The sequence below is a fragment of the Mesoplodon bidens genome (genome assembly GCF_964165515.1).
Source record: "Mesoplodon bidens genome assembly, chromosome: 1".
NCBI lineage: Eukaryota > Metazoa > Chordata > Mammalia > Artiodactyla > Ziphiidae > Mesoplodon > Mesoplodon bidens.
The window spans coordinates 39315711-39339309 of NC_138176.1; the positions used below are offsets into that span (position 1 = coordinate 39315711).

The following is a 23599-nucleotide window of genomic DNA, read 5'->3' on the forward strand; positions in this document are numbered from 1 at the left end:
TGGCAAGGAGTACCTGTAAAGCAGGAAGAAGGTAGCTTCTGGGGTTCTGGTAATGATCTGTTTCTTAATCTGGCTGGTGATTATACTGGTGCATTCACTTTATGAAAATTCAAGGCATATTTTTCTGTACGTATATTAAACCTCAAGTAAAATTACATTATATATATGTATGTGTGTGTGTGTGCCATCCGTATATATATAATACATGCACACATATATTTATAAAATATATATAATTCAAGGGTATGTATTTATACATGCATATGTGTACACACACACACACACACACACATATATTACGTCCAAAATGTAACCACTTGTGACCTTCTCTACTGTTACCTCCCACCTAAGACTACTGCAAAAGATATTTGCCCCAGTTCCTCTCATGCATCCCTGCAGTCTTCACCTATAGCCAGAAAGATAATTTTTAAAATGGAAGCCAGGTCATATCTGCCCTTGGCTTATAACCAGTAGTAATGGTTCCCCTGTCAATCAGAATAAAATCCTCAGAGGAGACATATATCCCTGACAGCCTATTTAAAGTAGCCTCACTACGCAGACCTGTCACTCTCATCCCTTTACCCGGCTTTAATTTTCTTTATAGTTCTTATCACCAACTGACATACCATTTACTTAGTTATTTATTGATAATTGGTCTCTCTACCACTAGTATGTAAGCTACCTGACAGCAGGAACTTTAGCTTTCTTTATTATATCCCTCACATCTAGAACGATACCTGGCATCATAAAGTAGGCAATGAATGAATGAATGAGATCATCACCAAACCACATAGGAAATAAGGTAGAATATGTATGTCTAGCCCTCTTTTATATGTTAGGATACTAAAAGACTGAAATTACATTAGAAAACAAAAAAATGAAATTACTCACTTGATGTTATTGAGGAGTACAGTCCAGGTCTTCTGTTTTGCTCTCCCCCCTCTTCCTTTCTCCCTCTGTTCTTCCTCTCCCCCATACCCACATGTACATACATGTGTGCACACACAGGCATAGGCACAAGGAGAATGGGATAAGGACAGTTCTCCTAACTGACAGAAGTATGAATGTAAGCTACCCCATTCAATGCAATTTATAGCCACTTTATTTACATCAGATAGCCATAAAATATATTATATATATATATGTATATGTATATATATATATATATATAATACATGTATGTGTGTTTGTGTGTGTATAATTACAGAGATTATAGAATCCTAGTGGCTCAGAATTAAATGAGGATGATGTCCAGGTAAAGATTCATTATATTGGAATCAGGCACTTTTATATGAGCCTTACTTTGTGGATATATGGCCCTTTTGAACACACAATAGTAAAGAACCTATTATTTTTCTTGCCAAAATATGTATATCCATGACCTAGGACTGCTCCTTCCAGCATTTTGCATTAAAAAATTTTTCAAACAAAATAAAACCATTTTGTTAGGCCCTGCAACAATTAAAAACTTTCTGGGCCCTGAAGGTAAATTTTTTTGCAAATGAATATGTTCAGAAGTTGAAATTGTTTCAGTCAAAAGTCTCACCTCCCTGTTCTCAGAATGAATTGTAGAGCCCCTGAAGCAGACAAGGGTGTTTAAGGTTAACCTCTGTTTCTATATAGATATCAATTACCTTTTCAAAGTCTTCCCAGTGGGATTTGCCACTTGGCAGCTTGTCTAAAAACTAGCTAAATGTGCAAATGTGTGTGGCGGGGAGGAAAAGGTCCAGTTTGGTTGTCAACCTAGTTGACCCTTTGGTTTTGGTAAAAAGAAAAAAAATTTTTTTTCAAAAAAGAGTTTTAGGCCCTTTCAGTTGCTAAATAACTGACTTCACTGTTTTGTAGGTTTATTTTTTTAATTGAAAAAATGGGAAACTTAGTGATAATGCCCCAAATACACAATACGTGCTCAACTGCTAGTGTTAGTCTCCTTCACCTCCTCCAGCTCAGAAAACAGTGAGCATAATATCAGGCCCCATAACTCTAAAAGTAGAGTAAATAATAAAATGAAGCCCAGGATACACTGAGTGTAACAAGGCCAGTGTCAAAAGATCATTTGTTCATCAAGTAGATAAATCTTTTAATAAGATGGAAAATGATGTTTAAAGGGAATGATGGCTTTTACTTTTGAGTGCAAAATAACCATTAATGTCAGAAGAGAAAGAAATGCTAAAGTTCATTTTGAAGCTCAGACTTACTTACAGATCAGGAGGGGAAGTGTGGAGTAAAGAAGACGGGCATGACTCCGATGCGGGAATTCTAGCTTCATCTTGACACAGACTTGGAAGCTGTGAAACCTAGGGCAAATTACTTAACCTCTCTGAATCTCAGCTTCACAGAGATGTAAAATTAGAATGGTAAATCTTACAGGGCTTTTGTGAAGATTAAATGAGGTCTTAGTTTTAAAAATGTTTTGTAGCCAAGAATATGCTGTGATAATGTGTAGGATTATTATTGTGCTTAAATAATTTGAGTATCCTTCTTGTTTTCTCTCTTCCTCCTAAAGCCACTTCTCTAATGTTTAGCTAAAGTTACCCCCCTCCTTGAGATTTGCCAATCCCTACTGACTTAGATTAGGATATTTTTCACCAATTAGATGAGAATTTTTCATATGCTCCATTTCTGAACTGGCTTGACTGAAGCCTTCAGAATAGAACTATTGCCTTCTCTGAAACCCAAATTATTAATGTAGTACATGAACAAGCAGCTCCCTGAGACCCTTAAAGGTAGGAAGACTGGAGATGGAAATTAAAACATGAGGGAAGTCTTTTCGTTCTTCATCCCAGGATGGAACATTGTCCCATTTTGCTAAATATTTTTCTCTCTATAATAGAAAAAATCATTAATGAACACTTACCGTATGCCAAGCACTGTGCTATGCAATATTCATGTAATCTTCACAACAGATTAATGCATCCTGTACTATTTTTGCCACTTACAGACAAAAGGACTATAATTAGAATAAGTGGCTTGACCACGGTCACCTACCTAGTAAGAGGTAGAGTCAGGATTTGAACCCAAACCTGCCTAATTCCTTTCCCAGTCTTTCCATTTGTTGATTATCTACCTCCTACATTTTAACTAACTTTGCATGTCTGTGTTTGCCTTTCTATCTCTTTATACTTTCATCCTTTGTATTTCTGTAATTAATAGGGTAGAGGACTGTAACAAAAAAGACTAAGGTATGGTCCCTGTGCTTAAGAAACTATGATAGTCCACTGACAGAAAGATGACAGGCAAACAAATGACTGTATGACATGGAAGAACTTAAAGAAGTCCATAAGAGATGGAGCATTAGTCTCCTCACTGGTAACATGGGAATAATATTCTGCCTTATACGGTTGTTGTTAAAATAGGGTGAAATGCTTGTGTTAAGTGTTGGCAAAAACCCTGCTCAGTGTATGGAATCTATAATGTTGCCAGCCAGTCCCAGGATAATAAGTAGGACACAAAGCTAGAAAAGCAACTTGGTGTCAGACTTTGAGAGACTTAAATGTCAGTCTAAAGAGTTTGGACCTACAGCTTGATGAAAACAAGTGTGCCAAGGATAGTAATCACTCTGCAAAGAAATTAGAGCTGATGCTATTTTACATTACCTTTCAAAATTCATCATAAGTGAGCTGGAGTCGGTAGAAACAGTTGGAACTGGTTTAAAGGAGTTTTGTATTTGATGTACTAAAAGGAAAGATAATTTAAAGTTTGATGCCCTGTACTTTTTCTTCCACAGTAATTAGTGAATGCCAAAGGCAGCAACTGGAGTCTGTGAGCTACTCCTCTCGCTACGCGCTGGGCCTCTTTTATGAAGCTGGCACGAAGATTGATGTCCCTTGGGCTGGGCAGTACATCACCAGTAATCCCTGCATTCGCTTCATCTCCATTGATAATAAGAAACGCAATATAGGTCAGTACCCCCATTATTTCCCTTAAATACAGTAACAATGGTGGGTGTAGGTCATGAAAAATGCGGTTTAATTGAGTGTTGCCATTCTGAACAGAGCAAGCATTTAACTCCAAGCCACAGGGGATAAAATTTAATGTCACATTTGGCCAATAATAAAATACACAGTGAAACCAGCAAAGTTTTTCAGAAAATCATTCACCACATGGTTTGTATTACTGAGTTTATGAAAATAGTGTCAGAAGGTTTAAGATTTCAAAATGGCCCAAGTTCTATTGCTTTAATATGGATCCATCTATATGCAAATTTATCTCTCATCATTTATTTCTTGGTGGAGTTTGCTTTTGTTTGTTTGGTTTTGTTTTTAAAATTTGACGAGTGCTGCTCTTTCCACATCCCAGGCTAGATATAAAAAGTGAATTTTACTATGTTATGAAAATCCTTCACTTCAATATAATTCTATTTATTTAATTTTCATCTGGAAAACTACATAAAATTACTTTGTATACAATGTAACTAAAATAATAGGTGAAATGTTTCATATGAGCTTTACTAGAATGGGATAAAGTCTACACCCCACCTTCTTTGTTGAAGATAGTTATTAAAATTAGATTTGAATTGCAAGAATAAACATAACTGATTCATTTCATGCATAAAGGTGAAAGTATATTCTTATTTGTAGGATTGTAGTGATTGCTAAGAAATTGCTTTTTGTGAAATAAACGTTAATGATCTAAAATGACTAAATTCTTGAAAGGAATAGTCACTGCAATTTGTTACGGTGTTTTATGGTGCAGTGATGGTTTCATCAAGCATTAGTTAGAAGTCTTGCCTGATAAAATCACCAACTAATGTCTCTTGGCTTGCCAGAACTTTATAATGATAGAACTGGGCTAGAGTATGGTTTTTATATCAGAGCACATGATCTTAGAAAAATGTTTCTTTTATAACTTAAAACTCCCTAAGGGCTGGACTGTTTATGTTAATATGATACCACATATATGTACAATCAGCAGTTCATGAAATGTCCTGTAACAGCAATGGACTAACCATTTTTAACTCGACAACTGCTTTGTTCTGAGAAAAGGAAAATAGCCCTTGATCTTCTGTTATATGTCATGAATTAGACATTATCCTTTGTGTATTGCTTCATAAGATATGACATCTGTTAGGGTATATTTAGTAATACATAACAGAAAAACCAATTTAAACTTGTTTAAACAACATAGGGACATTTGTTATATTATCTGCTATGGACTGATTTGTATCCCCCCAAATTCGTATGTTGAAGCCCTAAACCCCCAATGTGATTATATTTGGCGACAGGGCTTTTAGGAGGTAATTAAGGTTAAATGAGGTCATAAGGGTGGAATCCTAATTATAAGGCTGGCCTTATAAAATGAGGAAGAGAAAGAGAGAGAACCCTATTCTTGGGCATACACCAAGGAAAGGCCATATGAGGAGAGTGAGAAGGTTAAAAAGCAGGCCGTCTGCAAGACAGGAAGAGAGTCCTCACCAGAAACCAAATCAGCTGGCACCTGGATCTCGGACTTCCCTTCTCTGGAACTGAGAGAAATAAATTTCTTTTGTTTAAGCCATCCAATCTATGGCAGCCCAAGCTAACTGATAATATTATCTAAAAGGAAGAAGTTGGGGAGACTTCATGACTGATTGATTCAATAACAGAGCAACATCTTCAAGGACCTAAGGTTTATCCATCTCTGCTCTCTTCCACTCTTAATGTTGACATCCTCAGAGGACTGGTAGCAAGATGGCAATAACTATTGGAGTCACATCCAGACCCAGCAACATGCTTAGAAAGAAGAGGGACTATTACTATCTTAGTCCCTTTCTGAGAAGTAAGGAAGTCTTTCCAGAAACCCCTCAACTGACTATCTTGTATCTCATAGGTCATAACTGGGTTACTCAACCAGTCTGAAACCAACCACTGGCCAGGGGGGTGGGACTACCATTACAACCCTAGACAAATCAATATCTACTCCTGGAACTGGTATCAGGATCATCTTCCCTTTAGTCATATGAGGGTAGATACCTGACTAAAATAGGGGTTTGTTAGGAAGAAAGGAGGGAATAGTGGATGCTGGGTTGGCAACAAATAATGTCCATTATCTTCAAGTAGATTCATATCTTATGTGAGAGATAAAATTGTAAAGTTGGCACATAAAGAGAAGAATCATGTATATTCAAAATTATCTTTGAAAATATCTTAAAACTACGTGACATTTTGGAGACTAACATAATGTTCAGTAAATTCAGTATAGCATTTTGCCAGCATTCAATAGATTTCAGTTTATTCAGGTGAGGCCAGATGAAATTGTTGGTTTGCATTTGTAGGACAGTGATATCTTCTACTATGAAAGGCACACAGGAAAGAAAGAAATAGCAGTCATATCTCCTAACAGATTAAATCGCTGTGCAAATGGAGTGGGATGGTGAGTGAAAGCACCCACACTACTATGTAGTAGCAATTTATAAAATCAGAGTTATGCAAATTTGAAAGAGTACAACATAAAAATATTAATAAATTCTCACAAGATTGGCAGCTTTTGAAATAATAGAAATACCAAAAGAATCTTCTTTTATATTAAAAATCACACAATTTTAAATCTTGAGCACCAGGTGAATTGGGAACTATGTTTTTGCTACAGCCCATGGTGGTGCCACTTCAGACAGCAAAGAAATACCTTCCTTCCTTTTTCAGTTTTATGAAAAATTAATTTTGGATTATGCAAGTTTTAAAATATAGGAGACCCCCAGTAATGGCATTCCCTAACATAAAATCTAACTAACTGCCTTGCATTTAAACTATTTTTTCTCACTATCTGGGGCCAGGGTGCTAAGTATATCTACTTGAATTCACATAATATAAATGTTCATATAGTGTAACTCCACTGTATTTTATTGACATTGATATTTAAGTAGGCCAGTAAGAATTGTCTCTTTATGTTACTAACACTACCCAACTCTACCCTTTATTTGGGGTGTTCGATTGAAACAAGAATTAATACTATAAATACACACAATCAATGAAGGGAAACATTTGTGTTCTGTCAGGTAGGGCAGCAACAAGACAGACAAAGGGTGGCAGAGCTGTCCACAAAATAAAATCTGTTGTCAAGTCTTGAAGAGAGCCAGAGGATACAGGATTAGTAGCCCAAACCAGACAAAGGTCAATGAGTAATCATTTGTCAAATGTCAGGAATAGACAGTACACAAACCAGAAACAAAAGTCTCCTTGGGCAGAGGGGCTAAATTCCAAGATGTATTAGATTCATACCAGCGATTATGGGTACGACCCAATACACTTAGGCTTGTGCTTTCCAAAATGTGTTCAATGGAACATCAGTTCCTTGATATGCTCTTTGTGAAGAGTCTCTGTCATCAATAAGTTTGCAAAATGCTACTGACATTTTAGAGAATCTCAGGGCATATTATCCTATTAAAAGATATTCCTATAGAGAAGACACCTTCTCACTTTATTTAATCTAGAATTTCCCAAATGTACTTGACCATGGAATATTTTATTTAGGCACCAAACCTGATAACATCCCACAGAAATTGTTCCCTAGGACACACTTGAGAAAGCCTGACTTGATGTCACCATTTATGCTTCGTACTTGGGCAGGAATTGTAAGCCAGATGAGAGGATGGGGAAGTCTAGTCCTGAGTCATCAGTGGGAAGATACTGAGTTTTTTTAGAGGTGGAAGAAGACTTTTTGCAGATGAACTCAAAACTTGGTAGGGTTATAACTGGAGACAATTTAGGTTGAAATAAGGTCTGAAGTAAGGTCATGTGAATTATCATTAACATGGATAATATTTTAAATGATCAATAAGATTATCACTGTGGGAAGAATTTGGACTTTAAAAGACTCAGATTCAAATTCTGGCTCTGAAACTTGCTAATAATGTGATCTTGTACGACCCTTGTTTTGTAACAATAGGTTTTGTAACAAACACAATCAAAAATTGTAATGGCCTGAACATAACAGAAGTCTGTTTCTTCTTCACATAAGACCCAAACAGGTGTTTATGATTGGAAGGTAGCTTTCATCAAAGAGGTGATTCAGAGACCCAGACTCCTTCCACCCTTTGACTCTATCAGCTTCCTCTGGTGGCTTATAGAGTCACTGTGCTCATAGGAATCAAACAAGTGGATGAGGAAAAGAATGGAGGAGAGCACATAGGATATTTTTAGGGTTAGACTTAGAAATGGTACATATCAGGAGGGGTCACGTTTTATTGATTAGAACAGTTATGTGGCCATACCTATTTGGAAGGAAAGCTGGAATCATAGTCTACCCGTGCATGTAGGAAGAATAAAAAGTGGGTTGGTGAACATCTAGCCAGTTTCTGCTGGAGCACTTAGCATAAGTCCTTCTGTGAAAGAGGCAGATTAGATCTACATAGATGATAAATAGATTTCAACACAGGTGCCAATCATTTAACAGGTAATCATCACCTGGGGCAAAAACTAAGAACAATTCCAAGACTGGGTCTAGACTCAGTAGAAGAGGATTCTACCAACAAGTGGCAATGTCTGTCATGCAGAGGGCATGGGGAGCAGTGGGACAAGTGAAAGACATTTATCTCCTGTATAGGGAAAACACTCCTGTGTGTTCCTCCTTTACTCTCACACTCCTACCACACTCACAACACTTCTGACACCAGAAGTATGGATTTTCCACACCTCAAGGAATTCTGCAACCCCTGCTTGGTGCCCTGCAATTCAATTCAGTTCTGACACTATCTCTAGGGAGTTAGCAGCAGATCCCACAGGCAAAGGGTCCAACCCCACAAGACTGCCTCCACTTCAGATACCAATTGCAAGTTTCAAGCTGTCGTCTGTACTTCTGACTAACCAACTATAAACCGGTGTTCCCATGACCCCTCCTTGGGTTTGATAATTTGCTAGTATGGCTCACAGAACTCAGGGAAACACCTATTTACACTTACCGACTTATTGTATAATAAAGGATATGATATAGCACACAAATTAATAGCCAGATGAAGAGGTACATAGAGGGAGGTCCAGAAGGGTCCCATGTGCAGGACATTCTGTCCCTGTGGAGTTGGGGTGTGACACCTCCAGAAAGGATGTGTTCACCAGAAGCCCTCTGAACCCCATACTATTGAGATTTTTATGGAGGCTTCAACATGTAGGCATGATCTCTCATTAACTCAACTCTAGCCCCTCTCCCTTCATGGAGGATAGAGAGTGGGGCTGAAAGTTCTAAGCTTCTAATCATGGCTTGGTCTTTCTGGTGACCAACCCCTATCCCCTATCCTGAAGCTATCTAGGAGTCCCCCACGAGTTACCTCATTAGAACAAAAGACACTTCTATCACCTAGGAAATTCCAAGGGATTTAGGACCTCTGTGCCAGGAACTGAGGGGAAAATGGTATATATATATATATATATATAGTTTTACACACCTCCCAAGATCTCTGAGATCCTTCCCAACATCTTAAATTCGGAGTCAGACTGGCCAGGAGTCAAACTTCCTATATTGAACTCAGTTCTACCACTTACTAGCTGTGTGACCTTGGATAAATTACTTAAACTCTCTGTTTACTGATCAATAAAATGAGGAAAATAATACCAACTCTAAAGGGTCGAAGATGAAGTGATTCAAACATATAAAGAGCTTCACATAGCACTTAGCAAATAATGTCAGTATCTATGGTGCCTAATATTATAATTAATAATTCCAGTCTTTAATTCAGATATTACATTCTCCAAAGCAAAAGGCATAAATATAAAAGCCTGACTTATGTGAATGCAACCCTACGTTACCAGGACAGATAGGAGTCAGGGTGGCTTAAATAAATAAAATGTATAAGTAACCCTCAAAATTATTGGTCAGAATTTTAGCATCCTTCCCTGTTCACCATCTAGAAGAGTGTTAATGATCAGTACAATCACTAATAGGCAGCAATCTGAGGAGATTAATACAATCTGCAACTCTAGAAATGTGATGGCCAATGACCATAATTACATAGCTTTAAATATCTCATTAAAGAAAACAATCCGACTCATCCAAAAAGAAAACAAGTGAACAAACTTTTGCATCACATGGAATTTATACGTTCAAGGATTGTATTGTTAGGATCCTTGAGTAACAAACACTAATATAATGCATAATGCATTTAAAGGCTCTTTTACAAAAGATTATTCCATATAGCTGTTTGTTACATCAACTCTTTATAAAAGTTAGGAGCATGATATGAAATTCTGTAAATAAATGGGATGGGCCTGGGGCCATAAATCCAGTCACCTTGTCTTCACTTAGGGGAGTACATGATTATTCCAACTAGGTGATAGCCATGCAATTGACCACACAAAATATCTGCTTTTGGATTTGAAACATTGTGCAATTATTTGTCCTCAAATTTGCAGAAAATGCAATCCAGATAGGTAACACTTTATAAGTTGAACAAAAAAGGACGAGGGAGAAGAAAAAGGGACGAGAGGGAGAAAAGGAAAGGAAAAGACCTGGGATGATGAAAAACTGTCAGGTTTCCAGTTCAAGCTTTTTCTTTAAAATATCAACTCCAGAAACAGAGCTTTCAGATAAAACAGCAATCATCATCTTAAAACAACAAGCAGTAACCAGTTACAAAATTCATAATATTGGGTTTTTTGTGTTATAGACATAGTCATTTGTAATTCAATTATGTAACTGATGCTGTCCATATGAATCTGTTAAGGCAATTTAATAAACAGCAGTCAAATACTAATTACAGATATCCATCTCACTATTACAGTGATGCCACAGAATGTTACATGATTGTAATATCAAATCTTTTTCCTTGCTCTCTCAGAAAGGAAAAAATATGTGTGTGTGTGTGTGTGTGTATATATATATGTATATATATATACACATATATATGTATATGTGTAATGTATAAATGTACTTACATAAAACATATCTACATATGTATACATTAAAAATGAATATCATATGTTGTCATTTAAAGTAATAGGCACAAATATAAAATAGATTACTCTTATTTCACATAATATTTGCCACTTTTAAAAATAGGTTTTCTTTAGAAAATGAGATAACTCAGTCCATTTTGTAAGGAGAACATTTGCACACAAAGTAAAAACAAACAGATTCCTTTCAGCCGCTGGTTTCCCTATCAAGCTATCCTCAATGGGAAAGATTTACATCCACGATAACACTTGTCCTCCCACTTGCCAAGCAAGTGAACTCAGTCTGAAAATCAATGCCAGAGACAGAGGGAAAGTGGAAAAGAAGCTAAATATGTAACATCAAAAATAAACCTTTAAAATATCCTAAGGAATATATTACTGGGAAAAATATATATCTTATGGAAGTTTCCTTCAGAAAAATTGAATTCACAAATATTTTATTTATATGTTTTCCATTCTCAGTTTATTCGGTCAAATAATTATTTACAAATATGTATTGGATGCTTCTGTGTGCTGGGCACTTTGCTTGGAAATGAGGATTCCATAGTTTCTGCCCTCATAAAACATAACGTTTATGAAGTCTACTCAAATGAGAAATTCTGAAGGAAATTGATACCTGAGGCTCTGTTGGACTAGTGACTTGGAGTCAAGTATGAGTCCTCATAAATATAAATAGACGCACTGAGTAGACGCAGAGAGCAACAACTCACATATATGATCAAAACTGGGGAGAGTCATGCTGCCTCATGATGATATTATGATCTTTTAAAAGGATGCTTTAGACCTGGGACCTTTTGTCAACATGAATCTAATAATCTTCTTTCTTCAGGTGAAGAAATGAAAAAATGGGGACTATGGAACATTTAAATCCATGAAAAATTCAGAAACTTTAGCATAGCCTATTATTTAACTTTCTCCTGGGGCTGCTAAAAAGTTTAATAAATACAAATAAGTTGTGCAATGTCCAAGAAGCAGTGAGCAAAAGGATAAAGAAAGTCTAGAGTCTACAGCTGCCTGGTATTTCTGTAATTATAAACAATTCCAAACTGCAGATGTATAGAGCATCCACACTAAGAAGTGAGTCTTGAACATTACATCTGCAAGTCTCTTCTTGTGCCAACATTCCACCTTTGTGTTCTGCCTGCCCTGCCCTCTGAGAGTGGTATTTTCACTTGTGGTATTGGCCTAAACGTGTGGCTGTCAGGCTGAGATTTACAAAAGATCTTCAGGTTGTCCAAGAGTTCCTCCAGAACACAAGAGCCAGATGTGTTGGTGACTGAGTGTAGTTTGGATCCACTATTAGGGGGAGAAGAGGGGAATGAGAATCAGATGACTGTTTATGATGAATAAATGTATGGATCTGAAATTTACAGGGTATAGATGAGAACAACAGAAAAACTGAGAGGCTGCCATCATTGCTGCCAATTTAGAAAGGCAATAGCAAAGGAAAGCCCTCTGTTGGCTTTGTAAGGAGGTGAGGAAGGCCAGTTTACCTCAAGGAGGGAAAAATCAGCAGAGATGCACAGGTAGGAACTGCCACCGTCCCTCTGACCTCTTCACTAACAAAAGTCAAGTAACTTGGTATGTAGGTATCGTGTAATGAAGGCACTGCTGTATTAAATGTAATGACATCTAATTTTTGCTATTTGTAATTATGATCCCTTTAAGTGATGGCTCTTCTGTCTTCCAAGCACCTAGGAGAGATTAGATGCCAGTTTGAGAGTGAGAACAAGGAGAGCTAAATTGTTTTGCTTAATTGAGGAAAAAATTTCAGATACTCTGAGACTAAGGGGAGGGCAAGGAGCAGAGAAGGGAAAGAGGAAAGAGAATACTACATAGAGTAGTAGAAACTCTGGCTTGACCTGAGGGATTGCTATGTAGACTTGTAACTTGTTTGCTATATAATTTACTTTGTGACCCTCCTCCCACAAGTCCCTACCACCTCAGTATAGTTCTGGATTGAGCAAGTGTTTTAAATCGATGGGTGCTTTTTATTGGAGAGTTATTTTGTAAATCAACACAGTCCAGACACTTTTTGGAATATCTAGGGTGAAATTATTAGGAACTTTATGGTTTCTTCACATTAGTTCCTGTGCAGAGATTTGGAATCTGCTGTCTCTATGGAAAAACCTCACATCTGTTTGAGAACCTTATTTTTTATTTACTTTTTTTTTTTGCGGTACACGGGCCTCTCACTGCTGTGGCCTCTCCCGTTGCGGAGCACAGGCTCCGGACGCGCAGGCTCAGTGGCCATGGCTCATGGGCATGTGGGATCTTCCTGAACCGGGGCACGAACCCATGTCCCCCGCATCAGCAGGCGGACTCTCAACCCCTGTGCCACCAGGGAGGCCCGAGAGCCTTATTTTGAATGCAGACAGAACTTCTCATCCTCTGGACCTCCAGTAACGCAAGCTCAACTTACTGTTTCCATAATACCTGCAACCAGGTCAATCTGTTGAGGGAGCTGGAAATTGGGGAAATGCTCTCTCTATGGGACTGAATGTCTTGAAGTATCTTGAAGTTAAGTCCTTACTGCAGCCTGAAGCGAAGCTGTCAACACCGTGGGTCTTAAGCCAGGGCTCAAAATGATGTGCTCTGCTCTGCTTCCCAGACAAGGGCCTGGCTTTCATCATTCTGGAGGCATCTCACAACCTCTGCAGATTGAGAATAGTCTTGTAAAACTGTGTAACTCTCAGACAGCTTGTGAGCCTCAGGTCCTGGGAGACAGTAAAGACTTGTTGAACTGGATGAGAGCTTGACAAGTCTTCATTCTGGTCCATTTTTTATCTGGGACCACAACAACACTATACCAAAGAGATGGAAACTTTCCTTTGCCTAGAGCTCCCTCAGAAAAGATTTCACCATTTTTCTCACTGTCAAGAATTCTTCCTCAGATCAATCTGAATGCCTCATGGGCTAAAGAGTTGTTATGCCCTGTTTGCAGAGCTGCTGCGTTCTCCAGATGAGCAGCTCTCTCCTTTAGCGGGAATACATGCCGCTGTCTATCACACGTGCTATCCATTAATTAATCCCTCTTCTCTTCATCAAGATTGAAAATATAAGAGAGAGACTCTAACATCGTGGCATAACAGGAGTGTGTATTCGGTGCTCAGGAAATATTTGCTGAGCCGGTCGCCCTTTATGCAGCTCTGAGATGCCCTTCCCTTGTTCCGAAATAACATCGAGAATTAATACTTCAGCACTGGTCACCCACTTAGCAGGCAAGGAAAAGTAATGGTAGTCAGCAAATTGTTCACCCCTAAGACAACCTAGGTATCTGTTACTACGGCCCTCTAAATCATATAAAATGAATGAGCTCTCTAGTTGCCAAATCTGCAAGCTGTTGAAAAAACATATGTGAGCTATTGGCGACTAGAATGATCAGAAGCCTCTTTTGGAGACCCTGTCCCATGCCTATTACATGGGGAATACTTGACTACATAGTATCAGAGGTATTGCCAGTAAGACCTGGAAGTTTTATCAAGCTGTCTTCCCAAAGAGATCCAAGTATTCTTGGTAACAAGTTTACCGTGGTCTCTAGGGAATATGCATCTGCTTTGAATGATGCCCTGTAACACAGACCTTGATTTCTAAGGTTACACTTCAAAGGATCCCACCATTCTTTTTGTGAAAGATTTTTTTAAATACTTGGTTGAAGAACAACTGTGCTCCAGCTGAGATATTTAACTTAGAAAATATGTGAGAAGCTCTGCAAATGTGCCATTTCTCTTCCATGGTTTAACAGTTATCTCTTTTTTGTATCTCAATGGAATTAAAATGATATCTTGCATAGGAACTTTGCCACAAATGATGAGTTCATATTAACCCAAACTTGGTAAGTGGTGAATTCCTTATTGTATAATTCATGATTTGGTTTTTATTATCATGGATGGTCAAAAATAACCAGTGTTATCAAGTATGTTTCTGTTCCATGGTTCCATGGACTTTGCAATCACACAAACCTAGTTTCAAATTATAACTCTATACTTAGAATTAGGTTGAACTATATTATATTGCTGTCTTTGTAATTTAAAATGTTCAAATACCAGCATTTTCATGTGATTCAACCTAATAGCTCTGTAACCATGAGTAAGTTTCTCAGTCTCTCTGAGCTTCACTTATCTGTACTGTAAGGTTAATAGTGTCTCCCAGAAATGTAATAAGGGTTGAATAGTGTATCCAAAACTCTTAGTCCCATGCCTAGCACACTGGAGGCACATAGTAAATTCTGTCTTTACAGTTGTTGTCACATAAATTATTTTATGGTTTCAGTCTATCAGCTATATAAACGTTTTTTCATTTTGAGAAAGAAAAAAGGGAAGGATAATGCCAATAATGCAAGTTTAGTTAAATTATATTATCTTCTGTTAAAAATAAAAACACTTACACGTTAGGGTAGTTAAACAATATCTCATTTCCCGAATAAGGTGTTAAACTCAGAGAACATTAAATTAAATGTGGTTCTTCTTTTTTTTTATGGAATCTCAAATCCCTTTTTGAATAATTCCCCCAAAATTTACACTCCAGCATATCCGAGAGGAGTTAGATACTATGAAGTAAGTTGTCAGCAAATCAAAGGCTGAGACTAATTCAAGAGCAGGTTTCAAAGTGTGACTGCAGAATCTCACCACAGGAAATCGCTTCATTGTGCTTCATAAATACTTTATATCAGTTAGCATTTTTAAGTCTGTCCAGAATCACCAATCCATCATTTTGCCCAGATGTGACATTACTGAATCAATTTAGCCTAAAGAGTCGTTTGGTTTTATTACCAATGACTTTCTTGTTATTAAGTGAACTGAGAAGGCTTTGATATGCCCTTTAAGATCATATGTGGACCCTGCTATTTTTAATAATCATTGCCCCTACAGACTTCATATATGTGCTCATTTAGATAATGAGAAGCATCTACATGTACTGCACAGGACCTTGAATTCCCTGCATAATATGAATGAATATTAAACATCGGAATCTGAAAAGAATCTATTGAAATTCCATTAATATTTATAACTGCTCTGTGGGACTAGGGGAATTCTTCAGTATAAAATATTCCAAATTCATGTTTGTAAGAATGAAGCATCCTTGAATTTAAAATATAGTTTTCTTCACTGAAATAGATTTCTATTATACATATACCTAGTGAATTCTTTGTTGTTGATATTCTATATCCTTATTTAAAAGAGTCAAGAAAAGCGTTTTAGAACCTTGGGCTCATTTGAACCTAATCCACTCTTTTTTATTAAAAATAAAATGCCTGTTTGTTCCCTTTTCCACTGTCTATATTCATAATATTGGTTTCTTAGGAGTAGCTCACAACATCATAAAGGATATTGTTAAAAGGATTATAGTCCCTTTGATTTAAGAACTTTGGCCAAAATACCCAGATTCAATTTTTTTTTCCTTTCAAAATATAACAGGAAGGATAATTTCACTGGTCTTATTAGTAAAGGAGATAAGAATGTCTACAGTAAACTGGTAAATTTCCTCTATCAAAAGCACCAGAAATATTTTGACACATCATAATTAAAAACTTCATCTGATTAGTCTCAGTCTTCCAAATTCAACATTTTATAATGTCAAGGCAAAACTTTCTCTTTAATGCACCAAATGAACTAGAGCAAAGTATTGATATTAGGCCAAATCCTCCAACCCAGAGATATATTTCTTCTGGTCATGGTATCCTTTTGAGCAGTTAAAAGTCTAAAGCTGAACCCAATTACGCAACTACAGTGATAAAGTGATATCCTTAGAGCAGACCAGTATGCTTGCCCAATTTCAGGAAAAGAGTCCAATCATAATACCACTCAACACACAAAATTTCATATAGGGCATGATGCTGAGTAGGCCAGAATAACGATGTATAATAAGGGATGACTGCTTATTGCTGGTGAGTGTTGGGAAAGTGGCACATTTTAGTTGACTGTCATCATAGAAAACCAGGGCTTTCGTACACACTGTGGAAGAACTCCAGCGAGGTCTGGAACACCAAGTGCGAGTTAGGACAAATCGCCTGCTCTGGGGACATGGGTAGGCCCAATTAAAGGACTATTGAAACTCTTCCATTTTTCCTTTTGGCAGTGCCAATAAAAGCTGCAACAGGCTGAAAATTTCCTTGTGTCTCATGATAAATAGATGTTTTCCTAAAACTTGGGAGGTCTTAACCAAAGAAAAAACTTCTCCAAAGCAGATCCTGAAATATAAGCAGTCCCACTAAATGTGGCCCCATTCGTTAAATGGGTAGAATCTATGGAATTTTTAAAGGAATTACTGCAAGGAACTTGGAGGAAAGATTATTCCAGCCCTGGAAAGCAAGTAGAATTCAGAATATGATTGCCAGAGTTATTTTATTCCTTTTTTTTAAAAAAATCTATATATGTTATAGTCAGACTTAACATGTGAAGCGCTGGCTCTTGATTGCCTGCCTTGGAAATTCAGAACTTTTTCTCTGTTTCTAAAAATGGAGCTACCAGTCTCCTAGCTCCTTGAGCCCCAAATCAGGAATCATCCTTGCTTTTTTTTTTCTCTTTCATTGAACTCACTTCTCTTCATCACTGCTGTCACAACCCAAGCACCATCTTATTTTAACTAGTCTCTCCATACTTGCCCCTTTCCAGTTCATTTGTCACATCGCCAGAATGATCTTCTTCAAACACATCTGTTTATGCCATTCGCTTTCCCACTTAAAGCCCTTTATTGCTTTCCCTTTGCGTATAGGATTAAATCTCAGATCCTTATCATGACCTACAAGATCCTGAATGATCTCATACAGGGGACACAAACTTTTTCTATAAAGGCCAGCTAGTCAATACTTTAGACTCTGTGAGCCATACGGTCTCCTGTTGCAACTTCTTAGCTCTGCTGGTGTCACACAAGATATAAACATTATATAAAGGAATGGGCATGACTATGTTCCAGTAAAGCTTTATTTACCAACACACGTGGAGGCCAGATTAGTTTGCCAGCCCCTGGTCTAGCACATGCCTATTTCACTAGCTCCTTCCTCCCTACCTTACTTGGCTCTCCAGTCACACCTCTCATTCCTGCCATGGTTTTTCCCACTTAAGACCATGGTCCATTTTGTTCTCTCTGCCTAGACTGTCTCAGTTTAAATGTTACTTCCACAGAGGCCATTCCTGAATTCCTAATTTAATTAGGTTTTCCTATTATACTCTTCTTTAACACCTTATATTTTAATTTTCAGTAACTACACACTGATTTGTGTAATCATTTGTTTAATGTCTCTTTTACCTTCATATTGTAAGGTCCATGAGTGGAGAGACTGAATTCGCTTTGCTCCTCTTTGTATCTCCAGCACATGGCACAGTGCTTCACATATAGTAATTTCTCAATTAAATGTGTGTTAAATGAATAATGAGTTAAGGAGATCTAATCAAAACATGACAGAGGAAAACAAAAGATAACAATTTGGGCTCAGATCTAAAATATGAAATGCTTTAAGTCCATTGATTTCCAAGGTATATCATTTTTAAAGTTCTACACTTGAAGTAAGGGATGTGTAATTCATAGGCATACCTCAGAATCTTGGTACTACAAAGACATTTGTGGTTGACACATTGTGGCTTTTACACAAAGTCGCATGCAGGTTGGGCATCTCTACTTCATCTTACAGATCTGCTAACTGAAGCATTAGCCCCTAAAGTCAGCATGAAGGTAAGAAAGAAATGGAGGGCACATAATAGCTCTTAATAGCCTTGGACTAGATGGAACACACTTCACTTCCCCTCATGTCCACTGACTAAGACTAGTTATATGGCTCCTGCTTAACTGCCACATAGACTAGGAATTCTCAGGGAGCACATGAACTATTTAGTGAGAGTGAACTATCTCTGCCAGAGAGTGTAAAAAATAGTTCAAATATATTTCCTAATATTAAACAAAATTGGCTATATGAAGGTACTATAAACCACACATATTGGTATACTATAGATGATATATTTTACCAAATTAAAAAAGCTTTTCTTAAATTTTAATTTACCTCATTTATGTTAATATTCTCACTTGTTAGTAATCTTTAGGGTCTTACTCTCATGTCTCCCCCAGACATTTTTCTACAAAGACTTTTAATGTGTAATAGAGGAAAATGCTCATTTTGTAATAATTTCATTTTATGACCATGGTTTTTCTATATAATCTATAAGTTTTGGTCATTTTAAAAGAATTCTATGGTACATTTCCTCTCAAAGGTAAAATATTATAGTCCAGAACTTGACTGTAAGGGAATGATCCTTATAAGAAAAGAAATATCTATATGTTCTCTTTGCTCCCCAAATTGTCTCCACAAGTTATTTATCAGTCATACATTGAATATTTATTGCATTTCAGCTATAGGCCAGACATTGTTCTAGGTGTTTAGGTGAATAAGACAGCTCTTCTACTGCTTACCTTTGACAGGGAATATTTAAACATATTCCAGCATAATGATAAAAACTTAGAATTCCTTATCAGCAAAATTTCAACAGTGTTTAATCTGATATTCTCTTGTGTCCTTGTTATTTTATTTCTGCAGGTGTTTGTGGAATTGAAGTATCGATATCTCTGTAGCACACTGTCTTTTCATTTGGTCAGTATTCCTAGTCAGGTCTTTAGTAATCCTTGAGTTACACTTACAGGGATATAAAAATATGCCTTGTTTTAAAGAGACAGTAATAAGCTCTGAGGCTATATCTGCTCCATTGAAGAAGGTAGAAACAATTCTCTATTTTGAAATCAGTCTCCTGGGTCTGTCCTCCTTATTTATATGGGCATACCTTGTTTTATTGCACTTCACTTTATTGTGCTTAGAAGATATTTTACTTTTTACGAATTGAAGGTTTGTGACAACCCTGTGTCAAGCAAGTCTATCAGTGCCATCTTTTCCAATAACATTTGCTCACTTTGTGTCTTTGTGTCACATTTTGGTACTTCTCATAATTTTTCAAACTTTTTCATTATTATTATATTTGTTATGGTGATCTGTGATCAGTGATCTTTGATGGTACTACTGTAATTGCTTTGGTGTGCCACAAACTGTGCCCATATGATGGTGAACTTAATCCATAAATGTTGTGTGTGTTCTGACTGCTCCACCCAGCGGCCATTCCCCCATCCCTCTCCTTCTCCCCAGGCCTCCCTATTCCCTGAAATACAACAATATTGAAATTAGGCCAATTAATAAACCTACAGTGACCTCTAAGTGTTCAACTGAAAGGAAGAGTCACACATCTCTCACTTTAAATCAAAATCTGAAACTGATTAAGCTTAGTGAGGAAGGCATGTCAAAAGCCAGGAGAGGCCAAAAAGTAGGCCTCTTGCACCAAACAGTCAGCCAAGTTGTGAATGCAAAGGAAAAGTTCTGGAAGGAAATTAAAAGTGCTACTTCAGTGAATACAAATGATAAGAAAGTGAAACAGCCTTGCTACTGATATGGAGAAAGCTTTAGTGGTCTGGATAGAAGTACAAACCAGCCACAACATTCTCGTTTGCCAAAGCCTAATCGAGAGCAAGGCTTCTATGGAGGCTGAGAAGTGAGAAGTGAGGAAGCTGCAGAAGAAAAGTTTAAAGTTTAAAGCTAGCAGAAGTTGTTGATTCACGGTTTAAGGAAGGAAGCCATCTCCATAACATAAATGTGCAAGGTGAAGCAGCAGGTGCTGTTGCAGAAGCTGTAGCAAGTTATCCAGAAGATCTAGCTGAGACAATGAATGAAGGTGGCTACACTAACCAACAGATTTTCAATGTAGGTGAAACTGCTTTGTATTGGAAGAAGATGCCAGCTAGGACTTTCATAGGAAGAGAGGAGAAGTCAATACCTGGCTTCAAAATTTCAAAGGACAGGCAGACTCTCTTGTTAGGGGCTAATCCAGATGGTGACTTGAAGGTGAAGCCAATGCTCATTTACCATTCTGAAAATCCGAGGGCCCTGAGAATTATGCTAAATCTATTCTTCCTGTGCTCTATAAATGGAACAATGAAGCCTGGATGACAGCACATCTGTTGACAACATGGTTTACTGAATATTTTAAGCTCACTTTTGAGACCTACAGCTCAGAAAAAAAAGAATTCCTTTCAAAATATTACTGCTCATTGACAATGAATCTGGTCACCCAAGAGCTCTGATGGAGCTGTGCAATGAGATTAATGTTGTTTTCATGACTGCTAACACAACATCCATTCTGCAGCCCATGGATCAATAAGTAATTTTGACTTTTTTTATTTAAGAAATACATTTTGTAAGACTACAGCTGCCATAGATAGTGATTCTTCCAATGGATCTATGCAAAGTAAATTGAAAACCTTCTGGAAAGGATTTGCCATTCTAGATGCCATTAAGAACATTGGTAATTCACGGAAAGAGGTCAAAATATCAACATCAACAGGAATTTGGAAGAAGTTGATTCCAACCATAGTGGATGATTTTGAGGGTTTCAATACTTCAGTGGAGGAAATAACTGCAAATGTGGTAGAAATAGCAAAAGAACTAGAATTAGAAGTGGTGGCCGTAGATTTGACTAAATTGCTGCAATCTAATGATAAAACTTAGAGGAGTTGCTTCTTATGGATGAGCAAAGAAAGTAGTTCCTTGAGATGGAATCTACTCCTGGTGAAGATGCTGTGAAGACTGTTGAAATGACAACAAAGGATTTAGGATAGTACATAAATGTAGTTGATAAAGCAGCAGCAGGGTTTGAAAGTATTAACTTCAATTTGGAAAGATGTTCTACTGTGGGTAAAATGCTATCAAACAGCAGTGCATGCTGCAGAGAAAATCGTTCATGAAAAGAAGAGTCAATTGATGTGGCAAACTTCACTGTTGTCTTATTTTAAGAAACTGCCGCAGCCACCCCAGCCTTCAGCCACTACTCTGATCAGCCAGCAGCCAGCCACTACTCTGATCAGCCAGCAGCCTTCAGCATCAAGGCCAGGCCCTCCACCAGCAAAAAGATTACAATTTGCTAAAGACTTAGATGATGGCTAACATTTTTTTAGTAATATGGTATTTTTTAAATTGAGATATGTACATATTTTTAGACATAATGCTGTTGTGCACTTAATACCATTGTATAGAGTAAACATAACTTTTATATGCACTGGGAAAACAAAAAATTTATGTGACTCACTTTACTATGATCTTCACTTTATTGTGATAGTCTGGAACCAAACCCACAATATCTCTGAGCGATGCTTGTATAGCTTGTCTAAAGGTACGCCTCTGGAGAGATCTGTCTCACAAAACCAGATCTGCTTCCTCCAAACAAAGGCAAGAGCCTAAGGAATGATGGAGAGGGATGGATTCAAACATGAATTCTTGACCAAGTGGAAATCTTCCCTGACACAGAACCTCCTGAGACACTCTGCCACAGGGATTCTGTTGATCTGCAAGGATTTATCTTTGCCATGGAATCTGGGAATCTTGCCTCTTTGGATTTCCATAACGGAAGTCTTTAAGAAATTGCTTTCTCTGAAAAGGTCAGAATTATTTGAAAAAAAAAACTGGAATTTCCAATATAGTAATTAAATGTGATTGGAATAATCAAGAAGTCTCATGGAGGAAAATGTTATCTAAGACCCTCCATAATGTAGAGATACTTATGAGTCTTGAGCTCTGATTTCCAAAATGTATATCTGGGTTTGGGGGGAAAACATGAGTCTGCCCCACAGCCTTGAGTCACCCTCCTCTTCCCTCTTGCTATGTCAGTGTATACATATTTGCTTGTATGTGTGCTAATTATGTCTCAAATTACAAATAAGAAAATGTATTTCTCCTCTACTACAATATATTTCTATGTAAGAAGCAAAGAGAACTTTTCTATAGCCTGAATTTAGAACAGCTTATGTCAGGAGTTTGAACAATAACAAAGAATGAAAAGAAAAACCAGAACAATGTTGTTCAACCTTTTTAAACTCCATACCCATAATCTTTATTAAGCCAGGCACTGTGCTAAGTGCTTTTATGTTTGTTTGTTTGTTTGTTTGTTTTTTACATTTTATCTTTACAACAACTCTCTGAGGTAAATATTATTATCCCTGTTTTTATAAGTGAAGAAACTAAAGCTTAGAGAAATTAAATAAAACGATGACTTCAGCCTGAGCTTTGTTTGTCTCTGAGTCATACTTTTTTGATCAAAGTAAAAATCTCTTTGCTGGAGAGACTAATAAAAGCTCCCCATGGAGATTTATCTCTTGCCCCTGCACCTACCCTAGAACACAATGAGTTTGATTGATACCTGGAAACTAGATTCTTTCTTATATTCTTCTTTAACTTTACTTTCTGTCATTTGTATATTTAAATTAACAGTGGCTTTTAAAATTCATTTCTAAAGATGAGATAATAACATCAAATGTGTTATTTGAAATTTTACATGTTCCGCTCACCCCCTTCCCATATTTGGGTGAGCCGAATTCTCAGTGCCTTCCTCTACCACCAGCCCAACATTGAGAATCCTGGGAAGGAAAGAACCTTGGAAATCCAGTTCTCCTACCATCACTCACATGACAAATGCTATTCATACTCATGACACACTTCACGAGGATAGCTCAAGTTATTAGGAATCTCAAGAGGCCTAGCATTCTCACACTCAAGATCACATATATTAAAATACATGTAAGCAAAAGTAATGTTATTTTCAGAATAAACTTGATTCCTACTTAATATATCTTTAAAAAGAAAAATATTCTCAATCCTGGATATGTTAATTTAACTATTGTTAGTTAACACATGATTTTCCACAGAGCTGTAACATTTG

The 23599-nt window shown here is 37.2% G+C and overlaps 1 protein-coding gene across 3 annotated transcripts in view; it reads left to right on the forward strand.

Annotated features, from left to right (window-relative positions):
* The window catches only part of RNLS (renalase, FAD dependent amine oxidase), a 306184-nt gene that overhangs the window by 217559 nt on the left and 65026 nt on the right, over window positions 1-23599 (forward strand). For all 3 annotated transcript variants that reach the window (XM_081234363.1, XM_081234361.1, XM_081234362.1), the window contains exon 5: window positions 3728-3901. In XM_081234363.1, the coding sequence (XP_081090489.1) occupies window positions 3728-3901 (174 nt within the window). The remainder of the gene's footprint in view (window positions 1-3727; window positions 3902-23599) is intronic.